The 18,939-nt window shown below is 38.0% G+C and overlaps 1 protein-coding gene across 1 annotated transcript; it reads right to left on the reverse strand.

Annotated features, from left to right (window-relative positions):
- Window positions 1-1,254: 1,254 nt before the first annotated feature.
- On the reverse strand, window positions 1,255-13,679 carry LOC103156789 (interleukin-18-like). The gene is made up of 6 exons (XM_007578962.2): window positions 13,675-13,679; window positions 8,408-8,484; window positions 8,282-8,308; window positions 8,036-8,176; window positions 3,245-3,381; window positions 1,255-3,041 (listed from the first exon to the last, which is right to left on the reverse strand). The coding sequence occupies exons 2-6, from the start codon at window positions 8,472-8,474 to the stop codon at window positions 2,811-2,813; spliced, it is 603 nt and encodes a 200-aa protein (XP_007579024.1). The 5' UTR covers window positions 8,475-8,484; window positions 13,675-13,679; the 3' UTR covers window positions 1,255-2,810.
- Window positions 13,680-18,939: the final 5,260 nt, after the last annotated feature.

Here is an 18,939-nt window from a genome sequence, read left to right on the forward strand (position 1 = left end):
CTGGATGTTGCTGTCATGGAAACAAAAAGTACTCTCCAAGATCCTACTCTCTCTGTGTGAGTCAGACTCCAATTTATGACTTCTGACTTTTCCATAATTACCAAAGAAAAGAAAAAGTGGAGGGAGGAACCGTCAAACAAATCTACCTGTGGCCACTTTATTAGGCATACTGTTTAGCTGATTTGCTGTTTGTGATGGACTGAGCTTCAACAACAATACAAGAGGTGTAAGTAAGTGTGGATGGTTCTAGTCATAGCTGATGGACTGGAAAGAGTATTTCAGAACCTGCTGACATTATCACACACACAAGCACCTCTCAGGTTTACAAAGNGTAGCTGGATATGAAGGACACGAAAAAGAAAAGCTGATTTCAGAGAAGAGCAGAAGGCTTGTTGATGAGAAGGAGCTCAAATAACTCCTCATCCCAGTCATACAGACTTTAATTGAGCCAAAACGAGAAATAGTTTGAATTTCTCGTTTGGACTGTGGGTACTCTCACAGTTCAAAAACATGACCGTCAGGTTAATTGATCTCTTTAAATTCTCCTCAGGTGTGTGTGCACACATACACATACACACACCTAAAGAGTCTCTGTTTGGACGGACGGATTCTGTGACATGTTTTAAAAATGTGCTATCCTATTGTAACCTGCCACAGAGCCACCAATAAAGCCTGGTGAGCCACATGTGACTCAGGAGTTTCCCTGAGCTGGACACTTTGTTTCATTCATTTGACCTTTTACCTTTACAATCCTTCCAGGTACTACAGCTGAGAAACATCCCAACAGCATGATGCTACCATCACTATGCTTCACCATGCGGGTGGTGTGTTTGGTCTGGTCAGGAGAACACTGCACATCACCACAAAGACCTTTCTTCTTCTTCTTCCTCACCACTGAGTCTCCATCAGGCTTTTTGCTAGACTAGTCCAGCCTTGATGTGAGTTTCTGTCAGCAGTTTCTCAATGCCTCTCTTCCATAAAGCTCTGACTGGTCAAAAACCAACAGTTATCTGCAGAGTCTCTCCTAAAGCTTGGAACTCCTTCAGTGTTGTCATAACCTGGTGCTCTCTCATTTTCTCTCAGGCTGTGAGGACCATCTGACCTAGACAAATTGACACATGAACCATATTCCTTCCCTTTCCTGAGAATAGATTTCCAGGAGATGTTCAGTGTTTTAGAGATTTTTTTTACTCCATTACCTGAAAATGTTGAGCACAGTTGATTTGTAAAAACAACAAACAAGGCTAATACATCCAAGGGGGTGAGTATTTTTTTATTGTCAGTGTTTGTTACCCACCCAACAGTTTGACAACACTGTCTCAATCTTCACAACAATCAGAGAAAGTATACTGAGCAAAAATATAAACGGCCCATCTCATACATGACTTTTATGATCATTTGGGTTACGCAATATATAGAGAAACTCAAAATATACTTTCAGTAATTACTGATCTTCATATCAGCACTGATATCATCGTGGTTTGGCCATTTGTAGCAGATTGATAGTCCTTTGAATATGATGGGGGGGTCAGGTTCAGGAATTTGATTTTGACCAAGTTGGCTTCTCGTAGGCGGTTATGGACAGTCTGAGGTGTGATGCGTCTGTTGTGTCACTGGTCTTAGCCGATTCTTAGACGATGTGGCGATTTTGTGCTGGAGTGGTCAGATGTGGCTGACAAGGATGAGGTCGATTTGCAGACTATTTTTGACAGTCTGTTGGAAACCAACTCTTAGACGGCCAATGGTCCGATTGTGGACATTGAGCCTTGCAGCTACTGCTCTGGTGGACATCCCTGCATACAACATGCCAATGGCACGCTCCTGCATAATTTGTGACATCTCTGGCTTTATGACTTGTGACAAAATGTGATGTTTTGGGGTGGCCTTTTATTGTCCAGTTCAAGGATTGTCCAGTTTTTACTCATTTTTTCTGATTACCCACTGGACATGCCCTACCCATGCACTGTGTAATGCTCACTGAGAAGCAAATTGGATTAAAAATTGTTCACAAATCAAGAAAAATATTACTTTTGTACAATAAAATGTCAGCAAATGCTTATTTACAGTTAACTCCACAACAACGCAACAATATTTGCATGGGGTGTTTATTTTTGTTCGGTAATAATGATAGTTGTTCAGCAGCCTCCAGTGTCTTTGGAGCAACAGGAGATTCGCATCATGGATGCTCTGCTGCCAAAGTGATTTATGCTGTCACGCTAATGTGGACCAAATTCTGACAAAGGGTTCTCTCAGCCTGTTGAATCTACGCTACAAAGAAATAAGACAGTTCTGAAAGAACAGGGCTCTAACCTAGGTAAGCTGATAAGGCTAACCTATTTGTACTCATGTGTTCATTTCAAAATGGTTTTAGGAAACAAGTCATCAGTAGGACAAGAGAAAACATAAGCAAACAAAACCAAGAACAAAATAGCGAACATTTATTTAGTCCTTCTCTTCATCTCAATCTTAATATATCACTCATTGACTCAGTAATTATTGGAAATGAGTAATTTAAAACATGGTATTCATATTCCTATTCAATTTACTGTTAAAGAACCAACAAATGGACTATAGTGTATAAAAACAAAATTCTTACAAAATGACTCATGTTGTGAACAACCATATTTACTAACCCATAATAATAATGACAGTTATAAATAACAACCCGACCAAATCAAATAAACAAATGATCATAATGACAGAAAAATAATAATCTACATATAATGTTAGTAGTAGCAGAAGAAAGAAAGAAACTCACTATCCCTTTAATAAAGTGGCTAGTGAATGTTATATTTTCCCAAGAGAAATTATTATGGACTGCATTTATTTACATAAAAAATCCCACTCTCATCCACTTCATCCATGGATCCATGACGCAGAATTAGTTTATGCAGGCAAGGCATGTCCTCCACATGCTCGAATGCCAGGAAGAAACCTGGGTACATGGTGGATTCAAACTTGTATTTGCCAGTGGAGATACATTTCCACCGGAACAGAGCCTTGTGTTCCGCTGCTTTAATCATCTTCAGGACTTTGGGATCCTAGCAATGACAGAAGTGGGAAAACTGGTTAGGTTTCATGTTGTTATGCTGCTGAGTAACAGTGAAGGTGTTTATCTTCTTTCAAATCACTCTGCCATTATTTTTCACTCACAGTGATACGATTAGCTGCACCTCAGCATACAGTCTCATTTTACATGCAAGAAAGTCCTGACTGACAGAACCACTGAAAAGAATGTACTCACCATGGGCTCTGGACACACTTCCTTGTAATCTTTGCAGGATATCATCATTTTCTCACCATCAGCACAGACGTAGAGCATGACTGACTGATATTTGTTAGATAATGAGTCCTGATAAATCTGGATTTCAAATTGGCAATCTGAAAGAAAAAACAAGTATAATCAAGATGTTTTCTAAGTGACCTGCACAGCAGAAGTGTTGGACTAAGGCCCAGAAGAATCCAAACCTGGAAACTTTTTCATCATTTTATGTTTCTACTTAGACATATTTAAAAAAAAAAAATAAAAATAATAATAATAATAATCTGGTGGAATAATAAGTTCATGTTGAATTCAGGTAAAATTAAAGAAATTACCTTAGATCTTGTTGAATTGAGACCACACAATCATGTGATCTTTAATAAATAAAAACTTATTGTCATACTTTACACTAGAGTGATCATGTTAACTATCTGTTGTGCATTTTTTGCAGAGCTTTTATGCCGCTATTCTTATTAGACATGGCATGGGAGGATTGATTACTGTGGGGTCTAAAAATAGACTTGCCAATATAGTGAAAACCTCATTGAAAATAATTGGGTTGAATTTTCAGCCTCTGCCCTTCCAGTCTGTCTATGAGGACCCTGTAATTAAACAGAAACCGTCTCATGTTCTGTTTGAAGTTTGAGTTATTACCTCCAGAAGAACACCACAGAGGTTTTTTAAAGTCCTCTCTCCCAAATTCCATTTCGCTTCTTAACACGTCTAGATTATTTTTTTATGGTTTTCTTATTTTTCCTATGTAGTACCTATTTATTTTCTCTCTGATAAAATTGTAATTGTTTAACAACTTGTTTGTATTACAAAGTCAGTGAAGTAGTGCTGTGTCAGAACATGCAATAGTTGTGATCTTGGCATAATTATATTGTCCCTCATTCCAGATACAATGTTTTAATATATTTGTCTCATTTGTTGAAATTTGTCTGCACTGTTACATTTCTTGTCTTATTGCAATGTGTTTCAATGTCCTGCAGGTTGCTATTCTTCTGCCTAGGGATACACCGTCCCACTTTTTTCACTTGGATATCTGAGGTTTAGCATCAACCGATGCAAATCTAATACATAAAAAGAGTGCTAAACTGACTTAAAATGTCTCTTCTTCTTTTTTAAACACAGACATAAATAAATAATAAATAAACTGACAAAAATAATAGGTTGACTAACTTGGTTAAACATGTAAATTTAAACTATAACAAATCTTTCAAATGGTTCAGAAAATTCAGTTTCGAATTCTAAATATAATGTAAAATAAATCAAGCATAACGTCATACTGAGCACAAAGCATAGAATTAGGCTGAATAGATCTGCCATTATGGACTGGGCACACTGTCATTGATACTCAATCTATTATACTTTTTAATAGTGGACTAATACTGGATTAAGGCCCTGAAGGACCCAGAAGGGATGATCCTTAAGGAGCATCCAACAGTAATGAGTGCTCTCCATCCATTAATGTTGGATGGGGAGCATATCTACTGATGCTCCTTAGGAAACAATAAAGTGTATCTTATCTAATCTAGTGTTCTGTTTTGGAATGCTACTGGGAAATAAATGTACTAATAATTCCTTCACAGGGTTACAAACTGCTACAGTCTGATAAACTTGGCTGAGTAAGATCTCTGTGATTGACTGGACATGTTTAGTCCAATCATCTGTTAGAACTGAGATTCCTGGAGGATGCTATTAGAATTTAGTGGAAATGTGAAACGGCTCATCAGTGCCAGGTGTGGCATTTGCACCCTATGCTGGCTAGACTTTTTGGGTTGGTGCCAGTAGAGAGACCTATTCTGCTCCACTCCCAAACATTTTACTCCACTCCCAAATTTGTTTTTAAAATTTCAAACAATATATGAAATGTAAATAACACCCATGTGGCTTCCAAGAATGGGTGAGAACTTGCATATCTGGCATGATGTGTGACTTTGATGTGTACCAAGGTAGCATGTTTTTAAATATTATTCATAATTTGTACTGGTCAGATGCAAAGTGATAAGCAATCAATGAAGCAAATGACACATTCAGCAGTTTTTGTCTGTGATGCAGACATTCCTTCCTTGTTATTTTGTCGTCTATCTTTAGCCTATGGGAAATTCTGCCATGCCATTCACCCCCAAAATAAATAAAAAAACATTCAGTGATGCGATTAGCTGCACCTCAGCACACAGTCTAATTTCATATGTAAGAAAGGCCTGACTGACAGAACCACTGAAACCACTGGCAATTCATTTTATCAACTAATTGCCACAAAAAAACTGGATCTGGTATTCCTAAGTATTTTAAATTGTCCACCGAGGGCCTCCCATCCACATATCAGCATATTTTTCAGCTTTTATTTAGCTGGATTTTGAATTCAAGTTCACTCAAAGAAGGGATGATTTACATCAAAATAAGTTTTTGAAAATATTTTATGTAATTTAGCATTACTTTTTAAGAAAGAATAGGGAGAAAAAAAAATTAAATAAAAGCCTAAAATCAAATTTGACATGGAAAAAAAAAATCTGATTTCATTTTTAAGAAAATAAATGATGTGGGTTTTCTGTATATGTATTGTGTTTAATTTAGTCCCTGTGTTCTCTTGTCAAGCCCCTGATTGCTTCCAGCTGTCTCTCCTTCTTCTGATTATCCCTGTGTCCTAAATCATGATTTGTCCATAGCTTGTCATTGTGAGTCTACCTGAATTTGTGATTGTGTCTCGTTCCGTACCTGTGGTTCCTGTGCGTTGTGTACAACTTTGAACGTAATTAAACCAATTTCTCCACCTAACCACTGGTGAGATCACCCTGGGTCTCACCACCTCAATCCTCATCAACAAAACCCCACTTCATGACACCCAGAGCTAAATGTAATATTACAACATTTTTTGAAAAACGTCACAAAAACAACATTTTCATCTCCAGCACACTTCTACCAACTAAAAGGTTGAACATTTTTTGTGTTTTCTAGGGTTAAAAGGTATATATTTATTAATTTTATACTCATTACAAAATGCTGTGGGTGGCTTCAGGCATCAAGATTAGCTTGTCTTGAGACAAGATAAATACTGATGGACAAGCCTATTAGTATGTTGTGACACCACCATTCATTGTATTTACAGCTCATCATTTGGGGTATATCTCCATCAACTATATACATGTAGATGTTTGTCTTTTTTTTCCGTCTGTGCAAAGTAGCTCAATTCTAGTGGCAGTCCAGTGTATCGTACACTTGACAGGCCTCCAGACTTTAATTTCCCTTCTACCAGGCTAAGTCTTGCTGGTTTTTGTTTGTATTTAAAAAATAAAATAAATGTTGATATTCTCAGTAAATGTAAAATTTCTCTATCTGGGGGTCTTAAGCAGCTGCTGGCTGAAATTGGATTTATCAGAAGTGCAAATAATTGATATCTATTTTAATTGTATTTCTTTTAATTTGTTGTTTTTAAGACTCGATAGTTATGGGTTTAAATAGCATTTCATTGATGATGTCTTCCCGTAACTCATAATTACCCAGCTATATTTTTACATTTTCTGTCAATTTAACTTATTTTAATACAAAAAACCTCGGGTTTAGCAAGTTTTCTGGGGTAAACCCTGCAGTCAATGGACAATTTACCTGTGCAAGAAGACAACTAAGTCAGTATGTTATTACAATATCTTACCACATTTCTATACCTGACAAAAGGATGGAACTAATTTATAGTACTGTATCAAATGTTTTTGTTAATTCTGTCTGACATTTTTGCATTATTTACAGGGATTTGTTGTGGACCTTACAAGTGTTTAATTTCACAGCTTTTACATCAGGCAGTTTTGCTCTGTCTGAACCTTTGAAGTAAGTGTGTCTAAATCGAAGCTACTTCAACGTATTATTCCCTCATGTCTAAATTATGTCAATATGTAACTAATGTCAGGTTATCCAAGAGAATTAAGCCATGATAAATTAGGTCAATATATTTTAGATAATCTCTTCATTAAAAATAGTATGTTGGAAATTATTTATATACTTGTCAATGATCAAAAGAAAAACCTATATAATGTTATGGTTGTTGTAAGCTGCTGCGCAACTTCTGCATGTTTCCACTGGTGTGACTTACCAGTCTGTGAAATTGGAGAGCCTACCTACAATCACCCTAATCCTAGGGGTGATTGTAGGTAGACTCTGGAGCCTCAAGTGACTCTTCAGACCCTCTATTAAGATTAATCAAAACTGCTAAAGAATTGTGTAAAGTTCAATAAACAGTTATAGTGTTAACAGTTTTTCCAAGGTGTTTTTATGCTATTTGTGTGGAACATTTTCACAAAGTATGACACTAAAGTATGAAAAGGAGAATAATTTGTAATAAACAAATTTTTTGGTCAATCCATATTTTTTTATGTCAGTTTCTGGTATAAAATTAAATGGTCTATTGAAGAAAATGTATTAAAGTGCTGGCATTATGTATTTTTCATTTTATAGCACAATCAAATAACTATGTTACCTTAAGTAAACTATACATGTAATAAAACTTATAAGAAATTTGACTTTGCAGGTTGACACCTTGAAATTGAACCTTTTTGCTCTTTCTTGCATCTCACCTTCGGCAAGTCCACCTCTGACTGACTCAACAAAAAAAGATGAAGGTTTTATAGTAACCAAGTCAAAGTCTGGACTAAATCTAATTACTCACTGTGTGACTTTTACTAGGCCATTCAAGCTCAAAAATACTCCAGTGTGGATCAATGAAAGCAATTCTGCAAAGATCTCACTGCCAAAAGCAGAGGAGTTGTCGTCTCTTACCAGGCTGTCCTCGATCATGGACTGTCCTGTCCTCAAATTCAAATTTTCCCGAAGTTTTCAAAACAAGAAACTTTTGGTCCTTGCTTTGGATCCACATCGATATTGGAGGTTCACGTCTCCTGAAAGCATCTGAACAAAGCTCTGCATTTCATAGAAAACAAGTTATAACCATTGCTACTGCATCTTTACTACACAGATGTCAATAAATATGAAACAAGCCAATATATAAACTAATATATAAGCTACCTGTTTCACATGGAGCAGAACTGGTCTCTGTACAAGTATTGAAAAACATAATTAAAGTGCTGTTTTGTATCTAACAGCATCAAAACCAAATAGATTTACAGATTAGAAAAGTATGTAATCACCTACCTTCAAAGTAAAAAGAATTGTTAATTGTTTGGATGAACTTCAGATGGGAGTCTTCACAGGTAGCCATTAGTGGATGCCTACAGAATAAAAACATAAAACTTAAACCACAATATGTTTCCATAAGGTACCACTGAATGTGATCTGAGTCATGTCTACCAAACAAGTGCAAACAATCTGGGCATCATTGTCCTATGATTTAAAATCCTTTTAATGCTAGAAAAGGTGCCTGACAGACTAACAATCTCAAGCTATAACAAGCACTGCTCTCCCCAACCTGCTGCTCAATCTTCCCTCAGACATGTGAAAGACTAATTTGACTGTTTTGAAATGTACCCAGGTATATGACAGGGGTATAAATGGGGTGGAGACTAATGCAGCGCCATTCGTCACTCTTATCTGGATATACCCATTAAAAGCTACAAGTGGTAGAAAAGTTCACTGCATGGTTGTTACGCCCATAAACTGTAAAACATTTGAAGGTGGTTTAGCTTGAAAATGAAAATTCACCTGCTGCCTTGAAAATGTAATTTAAATCAACAAGAAAATTGTTTTGGTTTTAACTCAGAAATTAACATTCATGAAGTTGATTTAACAAGAGTCAAGTTGTCTAAGCATTGTTTTTTAAGTTCATCCATCCATCCATCTTCTTCCGCTTATCCAGGGTCGGGTCACTGGGGCAGCAGCCTAAGAAGGGAGGTTCAGACTTCCCTCTCCCTAGCCACTTGTTCCAGCTCCTCAGGGGGAATCCCAAGGCGTTCCCAGGCCAGCTGAGAGACATAGTCCCTCCAGGTCTTCCCCAGAGCCTCCTCCTGGTGGGACGTGCCCGGAACACCTCACCAGGTGTAAGAGCGGAAATACTATCTAAGGAGTTGTTTGGCAGAAAAAAGACACTGGCGCCTCGGCGAAGACTTTGGCTTCGCACCAGGTCAACCTGACCGAATTCTTTCCTTCCATTTGCGTGCAAAGCGCAAATGGAGCCAGAATTTACTGGAAAGGATGTCTGTTTGTGCAAGATAAAATCAACAATTTGAGATAAATTGTCCTATTCAGCAATTCTGAAATGGAGCAGATGTTAAGTTCGTGAGGTCCAAAATATTTTAAAGGTCGTCCAATACACACTCAGTATAAAGCGTGCCAGAATCTTTCTGCAAAACAACAGTAGCATGCCATTGGTTGAAACTTTCCAACACACACTGATGAAGATGGAAAGGTATAAAACAGGTCGAGATTAAGACTTCGGGGAGATTTTATGTGACAAGACGATGACGATGAAGATTTTGTACTGAACTGAAGAAACTGTAAAGAGGAATCCATGGTAGTGTAATAAATCTCCAGCTCGTCTATGGCCTAGCAGCAAGAACTACGTCTCTGTGCGTCATTTCTTTTACTTAGATATTTAAGAGTATAGCCACCTTTCTAATCCTCAATACAGGGAGGCGTCCAGGAGGCATCCTGACCAGATGCCCGAGCCTCAACTGGCTCCTCTCGACGTGAAAGAACAGTGGCTCTACTCTGAGTCCCTCCTGGATGGCCGAGCTTCTCACCCCATCTCAAAGGGAGAGTCCTGATACCCTGCGGAGAAAACCCATTTTGGGCCACTTGTATCCATGACCTCGTACTTTCGGCCACAACCCAAAGCTCGTGACCATAGATGAGGGTGGGAACGTAGATCGACCGGTAAATCGAGAGCTTCGCTTTTTGACTCAGCTCTCTCTTCACCACGACGGCCCGGTACAGCGCCCGCTTCACTGTAGACCAGTGGTCCCCAAAGTCGGTCCTCGAGGGCCGGCATCCTGCATGCTTTAGTTTTCTCCCTGGTGGTAGTAACAACCTTTTCAGCATGTCAATGTTCTTCTTAGGCCATCATTTGATCCAGGTGCGTTAAACCAGGGAGAGAACTAAAACTAAAACAAAGTCAGCCCTCGAGGACTGACTTTGGGGACCACTGCTGTAGACGCTGCACCAATCTGCCTGTTGATCTCCCGCTCCCTTTTTCCCTCATTCATGAACAAGATCCCGAGTTACTTAAACTCCTCCACTTGAGGCAGAGGGAGATGGTCTTAATGCAGTCAATAACGCTTGTGTCCTAGAACTTGCCTGGAACGGTAAGTCCCTTGATAACTGTTTGTCCACCATCATCAGTGGCTATGCTAACTACTCTGTATTCATGGTAGCCTCAGTTCATATGGTATTAGAACTGAAGAAGGTGTGAGACAAATAAGGTCACTAGTACTGATTACTTTCACACCAGATGTATTGTTCAAGTGAAAATCCTCAGTGGGGCTAAAACATTTCCTTTCAGATATTTGGCCTGCACAGCAATTTTCCACAGTTCCACATCTGGTAACCATCATTACCCAAAGCATACACACATAACAACTGCAATAAGTAGATAAGTTCAGCTTGTCAGTATGGCACCAGTTCACATTCGGTCATCTCAAGGTACTTTACAATAGTACTACACAGAAATGTGTTGTCAATATAATAAAATCCTGCAACAGACTGGTGGCCTGTCCAGGGTGTACCCTGCCTCTTGCCCAAAACATTCGCTGGAGATGAGCACCAGCAACCCTCCTGACCCTGCTAGGGACAAAGGCGTTAGAAAATGGATGGATGGATGGATATAATAAAATCAAATAATAGACTAATGGTTCTCCAACTTTTCTAAAGCAAATACTGCCTCAGTAGGGCTATAGCCAACTATTATTTTAGTAATCGAGTATTTGATCGATCATTCTGGCAAGTGATCACTTAAAAACAAAATTTGCACATTGTGCAGATTTTTTACTTAACCACTTATATTTATTTTGTCAAACATTAAAGATACATGAAAATGCCGATTAACAAATCTTTTAATTAGGAAAAAGATAAATTATGCAAATGGAAATTATTAAACTCATCTTAATTTGTCACGTGATTAACTGATTTAATGTTTATTGTGTCAGGGCTGGTAATAGTCCTCCAATTGGAAGGTTGCAGGTTTGATTCCAGCTTCTTCTCATCACATCTCATTGTGTGTGAGTTTATGATGGGTGAATGTGGCATAGAGTTTTGACTGGTCAAAATGACTGAAGAAGCACCATATCAGTTAAGTTGGGGGTGCCCAAGCTTTTTAGACCAAGATCTACTTTTTCTCTCACCAGCCAGCTGAGATCTACTACATTACACAAAGATATAAAAATTGTAAATTAAACTCCATTGACTCATTTTATATGTGAATATCCGTCAGTTATAGCAGATATAGATAGAGTGATAGAAAACCTAATCCATTTTCTTCCTCAGTGAGATTCTGACACTGGGAGCAGGTTACTGGTTTCTCAGTCAGAAGCTGGTTGCAAACCTGACGCCAGCAGGTATCAATCAGTTATGGTAGATCTGAACTTTGGTTTAATGGCATCAATATGAGAAATTTCAGACTGAGAGGAGGAACCAAAGAGCACCGTTAAGATAAAAGCCCATGTTTTATCTTAACAGATAAAAGAAGTTGGGATATTTTTCCTTCAACAGGTTCCAGAGGAATCACCTCAAACCAGATGTTGGACTGGAATTTATTTCAATAGGCCAACCCTAACCCTTTGTGAATGTTAGAGCCTCAACAGTGGAGCTATAAAGGCTGAAAAAGTCATTTTGGATTAAGTCTAATCAGCATCAATATTTCCACTAAATAAGAGACAAACATTAATAGCATGTTTGATGGAGGAAAATCCTCTCAGACTCTTTGCTCAAAGCAAGATGCCAGAGAGCACCAAACTAGGATTTTTATATTGGACAATAATTTAATATAGTTATCAGGGTAGGAGCCATTTGTTTGTTAGATACTTAATGAAATATATTTGTACTATTTGATGTTTATTGTGAGGTATGCTTGCAAACAAACAAACGAGGTAATTAGTCCAATTTTGTCTTTATTGAACATTCAGAAATGACAGCAGCTGTAAGGCGCCACAGCAAAGGTAAAATAACCCGAATAGGGGGTCAACTCAAAACCACTCGAACCTCAGCAAGCCGAGCAGAGATTACGTTAAAACATGACGTTCAGTCCGTTACAATATTAGGTTTTCAGGCTTCATGTTTATTTCGCGATTATTAATAAGCTCAACACAGCGGTGGTTGGTGAGCCGATTTAAACTAATGCGCTGCTAGTCAGTCGGTCTTCGAGTCGCCTTTTTTAATTTTGTAATGTATTTTATAATTTAACCAAAACGCACAGATTGTTGCGTTTTGTTGAAGCAATAATTACTGACATTATTTTTGTTGGGTCATTAATTTGAACACTTTTTGTTGATTTTTTAAAAATTATTTAATAAAGTTACACATTTTTTGGATCTTAGTGAATATTTTTGATAAGCGCATCAGAAGAGGACGTGTTGGTTTCAACCTTATGGTGGCGTTCAGTTTGTCACCTACTGCCGAGATCGACCCGAGTTCAGTCTATTTACTATATACTCCAGTTAATGATTACTAAATTAGTTTAAGTTCATTTCAATAATTGATTCATACAATTATTTTTTTCAGATCTACCCTTAAGTTTTCCAGCTACTTAAACCCTGGCATGCTTTTTAAAGTCAGTAACTCCCTGAATATTCCACAATAAATCCGAACTGATGTACCAGAGCTACTCTAATATCCTTCGACCATGAGTGATTTCTTTATTGCACACATAGCATAAAATNAGGCCTGATAACGAGCCATTCATTTGATTCAGGTGTGTTGAAGCAGGGATGCATCTGAAAGTTGCAGGATGGTAGCTCTCGAGGACTGGACTTGGCCACCCCTGATCTAGAGGATCAAAATTGTTCAACTTCTTTGCTCGTTGTTTTCCTCCAGTCTCCCGAATCCAGAGTTCCACATGTACGCAGTGGAAACCACACAGAGAACAACCAGTCGCCATTCAACTTCAGACATATCGAGTTTTATTCAGACAATTAAATGCATAGAAAAAACAGATCAGCATCACACCCAAACCATCAAGAAGTCCAAACCATAAAACAGACATTAATTACCTGAAAAAAGTAGAAAAATGAACAAAATGCAAAAATAGGAGAAAACAAAGGTCCCTTTGGGAATCGATCGTGCGGCCAAAAACGAAGCAACTCGGCTTGCTGCTGTGATTTTCTTAAGAGGCGTCTTCCTAATTTTAATGTATGCATTGAAGGTGCATTAACTGTGTCACTAAATATCCAAATGACTTATTTTATTCTAATCATGGTTTTAAATCCCAAAATTTCAACCATTTTAACCTTTGATCCATTTATTATTTTGAAAACCTATAAAATATTTAATTGAATTGTGAATTACCCTTTTTATAGTGTTTATCATATTTATCAATGCATTTTTTTCAGTTTTGGGGAGAAATTTGATACAACTAAATTTATTAAATGATGTAAATATTTAGTTTAGACCTTCCTGGATGACTTAGTTAAACAACTTATTTTAAATCATATGAAGAGAGATGCAACAATCCAACGATCACTTTCCATGTTTTAGGAAAGACCATTTTGTATAAACTATTTTACATGTGATATTATTGTTAAGTTTAGTGTATTCAATTCATAAATTTTAGTTATTTCATATTACTTTAGAAACTCCAACTTATCTAAATAGTTAGCTCATGTTTAATGGGTGCTAATACACCATAAAACATTTAATAAATTTAGATTTAACCTCAATAACATATTTTGCCGAGAACTAAAGAGCTCAAAACTACAAATTTGCTCAATAGATTAACTCCATGCATCTGCCTCTTTTTCTATAACAGAACACTATAAAATCTGTAGGCTACTTTGCTCTGACCTTTATTTTATCATTAATATTATTATCACTATTGTAGATGTTTTGATTTTTATGCTTGTTTCTGTATTTATCATCAAAAATTATTTTCTCGAGAACAAAAAAGCCATGGGAATAGAAATTATTTTCACAGGCGTCTATGAAAAATGCAATGAACATTCAAGTTAAAATCTGTAGGCCTAACAGCAGCCAATCAGAGTGGAAAAAATATTCTTATTTTGTAACATTTTCTAGCTGTTAAATCTTGGATAAAATTACCAGATAAAAGATGAACAACATGCCAGTTTAAACTTTGAACTATTAGCAAACCGACTGAGCTCTGCAGCATTAAAACATGGATAGAACTGTAACTACATTAATCATAGCTCTTCTTCTCTTCTGGTGGTGCAGCTCTGTGCTGCCTTCAGGAGAATGGGACATCAGAGTATCATCCATAAAATTTCACCCACATGGCATTTACTGTGCAAACCAGAGCTTTCAGTGGAAAAACAAAAGTTCCTTTTAATGCTGTACAAATAGGAGAGAGAAACATGGATTATATCTTCATATAGACCTGTCTATTGATTATAGATTAATAGTTTTACTGGACAGAAATTACAAAGAACAAATCTGGTTCTTAATCAAATCCTAATGAGTCAAATTGAAAGTGTCATGGAGTCATCAGCCTCATGACATTAACACTGACATGAAAAATAATATTGAAGAAATACATATATAAAATCTAATTAAAATATAAGTGATCAGATATCAGATCAGATATTTATTCTCAGTACTAGATGTGGTCTCAACAAACCCATGGCACTTCATCAATATTATTTCACCTTTTATCTGGAAATAGTGTCTGTTTATTCTTGCCATACAGTCTCTGTATTAATTATTGCTCTAAAGGTCTTGCCATACCAGTTTATTCCTCTGTATTTACTTTAGTTTCTTAGTTTATTCTTCATTCATTTCTATTTAGTTTCCTCTGATTAATATTATCCTCTCCTGGTTTATTGCTGTGTCCACTTTAGTTTCTTTCCTGTTAGATTTATTTTATCGTTTATTGATGCTCATCAAATTGAATGGTCACTCATCCCCCTGCTCTGGGAAACAGAGGCCGGTACTATCAGTAACCAAAGGGGAAAAGGAATCCATTTCCCCCAAAAACCATGTGTCCCAACAGGCCATGCGCCAACAGAAATTCAGCAATATAACATCCAACAAAAACCATTTCATAATATTTCATAACATATAGTGATACACCGTCCACCAACACAACCAGAAGACAAATAAAAAAACACCTAACAAAACACAAATATCCTCTGCACAGCCTCAATACAACGCAGACAGAGCGGACACACACATACACACACACCAGTTTCAGCGACAGAGAAACACGCTGGCACCGATCACACACCAACAATGCTGAATAAACAACTGGCCAGACACACAGACAGACAGCAGCGCGTGGTGGAACATACAGCAGGAGATGGACACAAAGGTGGTTCACATAGAAACAGATATAAACGGTGGAACCACGACCCTGTGGAGTGTTTTAAGTCACTGTATTGTTGGTTATAGTGTGTTTTAATTTTGATTTTTATTTGATTAATCTTGTGATTGTACAGCACTTTGGTCAGTGGTACTGTTTTAAAGTGCTATATAAATAAACTTGCCTTGCCGCCTTGGAGACAAACGAAGCAACCAAGCACGCGCACACACACAGCCATGAAAATACACACACAAACACATGTTGGTACCAACTCACAGCAGAAAGAGAGAGAGAGACCGGGCTGCCTCCCCAAACACAGGAAATGACCACAAACAGCAATCACAGCTAAATGAATCCACAGGAAGCAGATAGAAGGTTAGAAAAACACAGAAAGTCACAAAGAATATGAAGAAACGTTTTCCCTAAGGTCGCTAGCCACAGGATGAGCTCATTTCACCTCAAGTCAACTTCATCCAATGTTCGGGCTCTAATTGCCACGGGGAGGAGGAGGTTACTCCCAATTTCCACTAAGTACTTTCAAGCCCAAGGCTTAAGGGATTCACCTTATAATTTAAATGTCCTTTCTGAGCCAGTCCTCCTGTCGCAAAAAACTGGAACGAGGTGATACAACCAGTTCCAAATTTTTACAATGCCCTCACAAATAAAATAAAAAAAATATAAATATATTTATATAATATATAATAATAAAAATAAAATACCTAAGTAAAAGGTTAACCAGAAATGGGCTTGGAAAACGGTCAAAAATGAATTTTTTGGGGGGTAAAGGCCGCTAAGCTAGAAGCCGATTTAAAGGCCCAACCTCAAAGTCTGATTTTCCGTTCGGTTCTTCACCGATCGTCAAATCGTTTCAAAGCTCGTTCTGACCCATATAGTTTAAAAGAGAAGTTCATACTGAATGCAATGTTACAAAGTTTAACAGGGTTTGTATCAAAACGGTCAAACTAGAAGCTAATTTAAAGTCCGACCGCTAAGCATGATGGGTAAATGAAGCAGACATGTTTGTAGTCCAAATCTTATTGTGTAGTTCCAGCCTTTGGCAGAAGCTCAGAAGTGAAATTAAAAGCTGCATCAAGCTTCACATCAGGAAAAGGAGTTTATAAAGAATTAAGAGAGCTTGGTGAAAAAACAGAGTTTTTAAGACAGCACTCAGCCTTCAGAGGAGCAATTAAGTAACTACAGTGCATTCTGGGTAAAACTCGCGGACATGTTTGTAGTTCTCATCTCATTGAACCGTTCCAGCGCCTTGCAGGGCTCACAAGTGAGAATAAAGACTGAATCAAGCTTCATGTTAGAAAAACTGAGTTAGAAAATAAATTAAAAAGGAAATAAAAGAATGTGATGAAAAAAGGACTCCACAATCAAAATTCCAATCTTCAGAATAGGAAACAAGCAATAGTCCTGCATCCTGTGAGTGGAAACCTAAAGCTGAACAGGGTGTGTGTATTTCATCTCGGGGTAACCATGTTTGTGTTTGGTTTATCTCCTTTAACTCCACAGACAACCTCTGAGGCCCAAAAGGTGGAGGCGAAGCTGTGAGTGATACACAGACCCGGGCACTTCTCTCAAGTCTTTTAGGTAACCCTGACTGATGCCTCCTAAAAAGAAAGTGGAGGCCAGATTCCCCCCTGACAAGGAGCCTCTTTGACAAGTTGCAGTTGATTCAGTTTAAGACGAGGCGGGACCACCTGATTGAGTTTGTTTTTGTTTTCCTCCTCTTACTGACCCTACCATACCAGGTTCTGATGCAGGGCATGTTATATTCAGCTCTAACCGCATGCATGGGTAGTTTCTGTCTCCTGGCCAAACGGAGCCAGTAGAAGCCCATATTAGCCAAGGTGGAGAGCTTCATTGCAAAGTCCAACTGAACTGGGAACTGTAACACTGCAGAGGAGGTCCTGGAGATCTGCGCAGCGCTATCCACTGCACCCCAAAAGCCAGCCAGGACTTGATGTGCCACATCCAAGACCAGAGGTGAACGGGACTTGTCATTTTGGAGAGCAAGAAGACTGTCAGCAGAAGAGGTGGGTGGATATCAAGTCCCGGTTCCTGGATCTTGTTTTGGAAAATGACACTTCTGTAATTACAATAATAATAAATTCATAAATATTTTTTTATCTTCCACATGACTCTTTGCAACCAGGACTTTCATCAAGGGGTCCATCGCATGTGACTACCATAAAATATTCACTATTGCTGCCAAGGCTGGCGGCTTGAGGGGTCCCTGAAGGCGGGACAAGATGCATAGATTTACTTTTTCAAGTCTGGGGACCAAGGACTTCTGCATAAAATCTCAGGTCCACCTGTGTGACAGTCATCCGCAGCTCGCCATGTTTGGCTGACCAATAAACCTTTCTGCCAAAAACTTCAATGCCAAAGGTCTTGAAGTTCCCAGGCCTGGCAGACCCATTTCTCCTTATAAAAACAACAAGAGACATCAAGCTGGGAGAGGAGATCTACGTGGACCATGGGGTGAGGCAGCACTCGTTTAGGGTTGGAAGGCCAGGGGATGATCTTAGCTGGATGGGTGAGGTTGGCTCACCTCCCCCCAAGAGAAATAGTTTAGTCTTATGTTGACAATGTTCTATTCAATAATCTATCAGTTAAAATTTTTATTTTAATTTCTTTGACTTTGCTGTTGTAGTAAAAAGTTCAGTGTTTGAAGTTTTAGTGTTGTAATTGCTCTTTTCTGTGTACTCCAAAGTTCAGTATGACTTTAAATTGTGTTGTTGCAATTAAAGTTTTTTTTGTTTTGTTCTGCTGATAATTTCCCCCCCCCCATTTTTTCCTTCTGGTCCTGGATTCAAGATGATTGACCAACCATGGTACAAAATGTTTTCCTTTTGCATTTGTTTTAAACTTTGGCTTTGAGCATGTGTAAAATGTTTGGTCAAAAGGCCAAAGCAGCTGACCTTCCTTGCAGTGGAGGACATTTTGTCAACCCAAAAAAATCTTCTTTGGGCTTCTTACTGTTCCTGTTATCGTCCACTAGATTGAGACTTTGCCACGTCAGGTGGAATCTGAATCGCTGTTACAGCTATTTTCAACTTTAGCATTGCTTCCTGTTGCATAAAGATGGCCCAAATGAAACACACTGAGGTTTGTGGATTAGAGCTGAGAAAATGGAGCATATTAAGGTCAGATTCCTTCTGCAAGATACTGTAAATGTCATGTTGGGTTCCAGTTTCTTTACCCACATACAGAACACCACCAGGAGAACAGATAATCAGATAAATAAAGTTTATTTCAA

The sequence above is a fragment of the Poecilia formosa genome, unplaced genomic scaffold, assembly GCF_000485575.1.
Source record: "Poecilia formosa unplaced genomic scaffold, Poecilia_formosa-5.1.2 Scaffold500, whole genome shotgun sequence".
Lineage (NCBI taxonomy): Eukaryota > Metazoa > Chordata > Actinopteri > Cyprinodontiformes > Poeciliidae > Poecilia > Poecilia formosa.

Coding starts and splice junctions, on each gene's coding strand:
- LOC103156789 (XM_007578962.2), bottom strand. CDS start 8,474: ATGGCTACCTGTGAAGACTCCCATCTGAAGTTCATCCAAACAATTAAC. Junction 3,382..8,035: donor CCATGATCGAGGACAGCCTG/GTAAGAGACGAC, acceptor TTTTTCTTTCAG/ATTGCCAATTTGAAATCCAG. Junction 3,042..3,244: donor AAGTGTGTCCAGAGCCCATG/GTGAGTACATTC, acceptor TGTCATTGCTAG/GATCCCAAAGTCCTGAAGAT.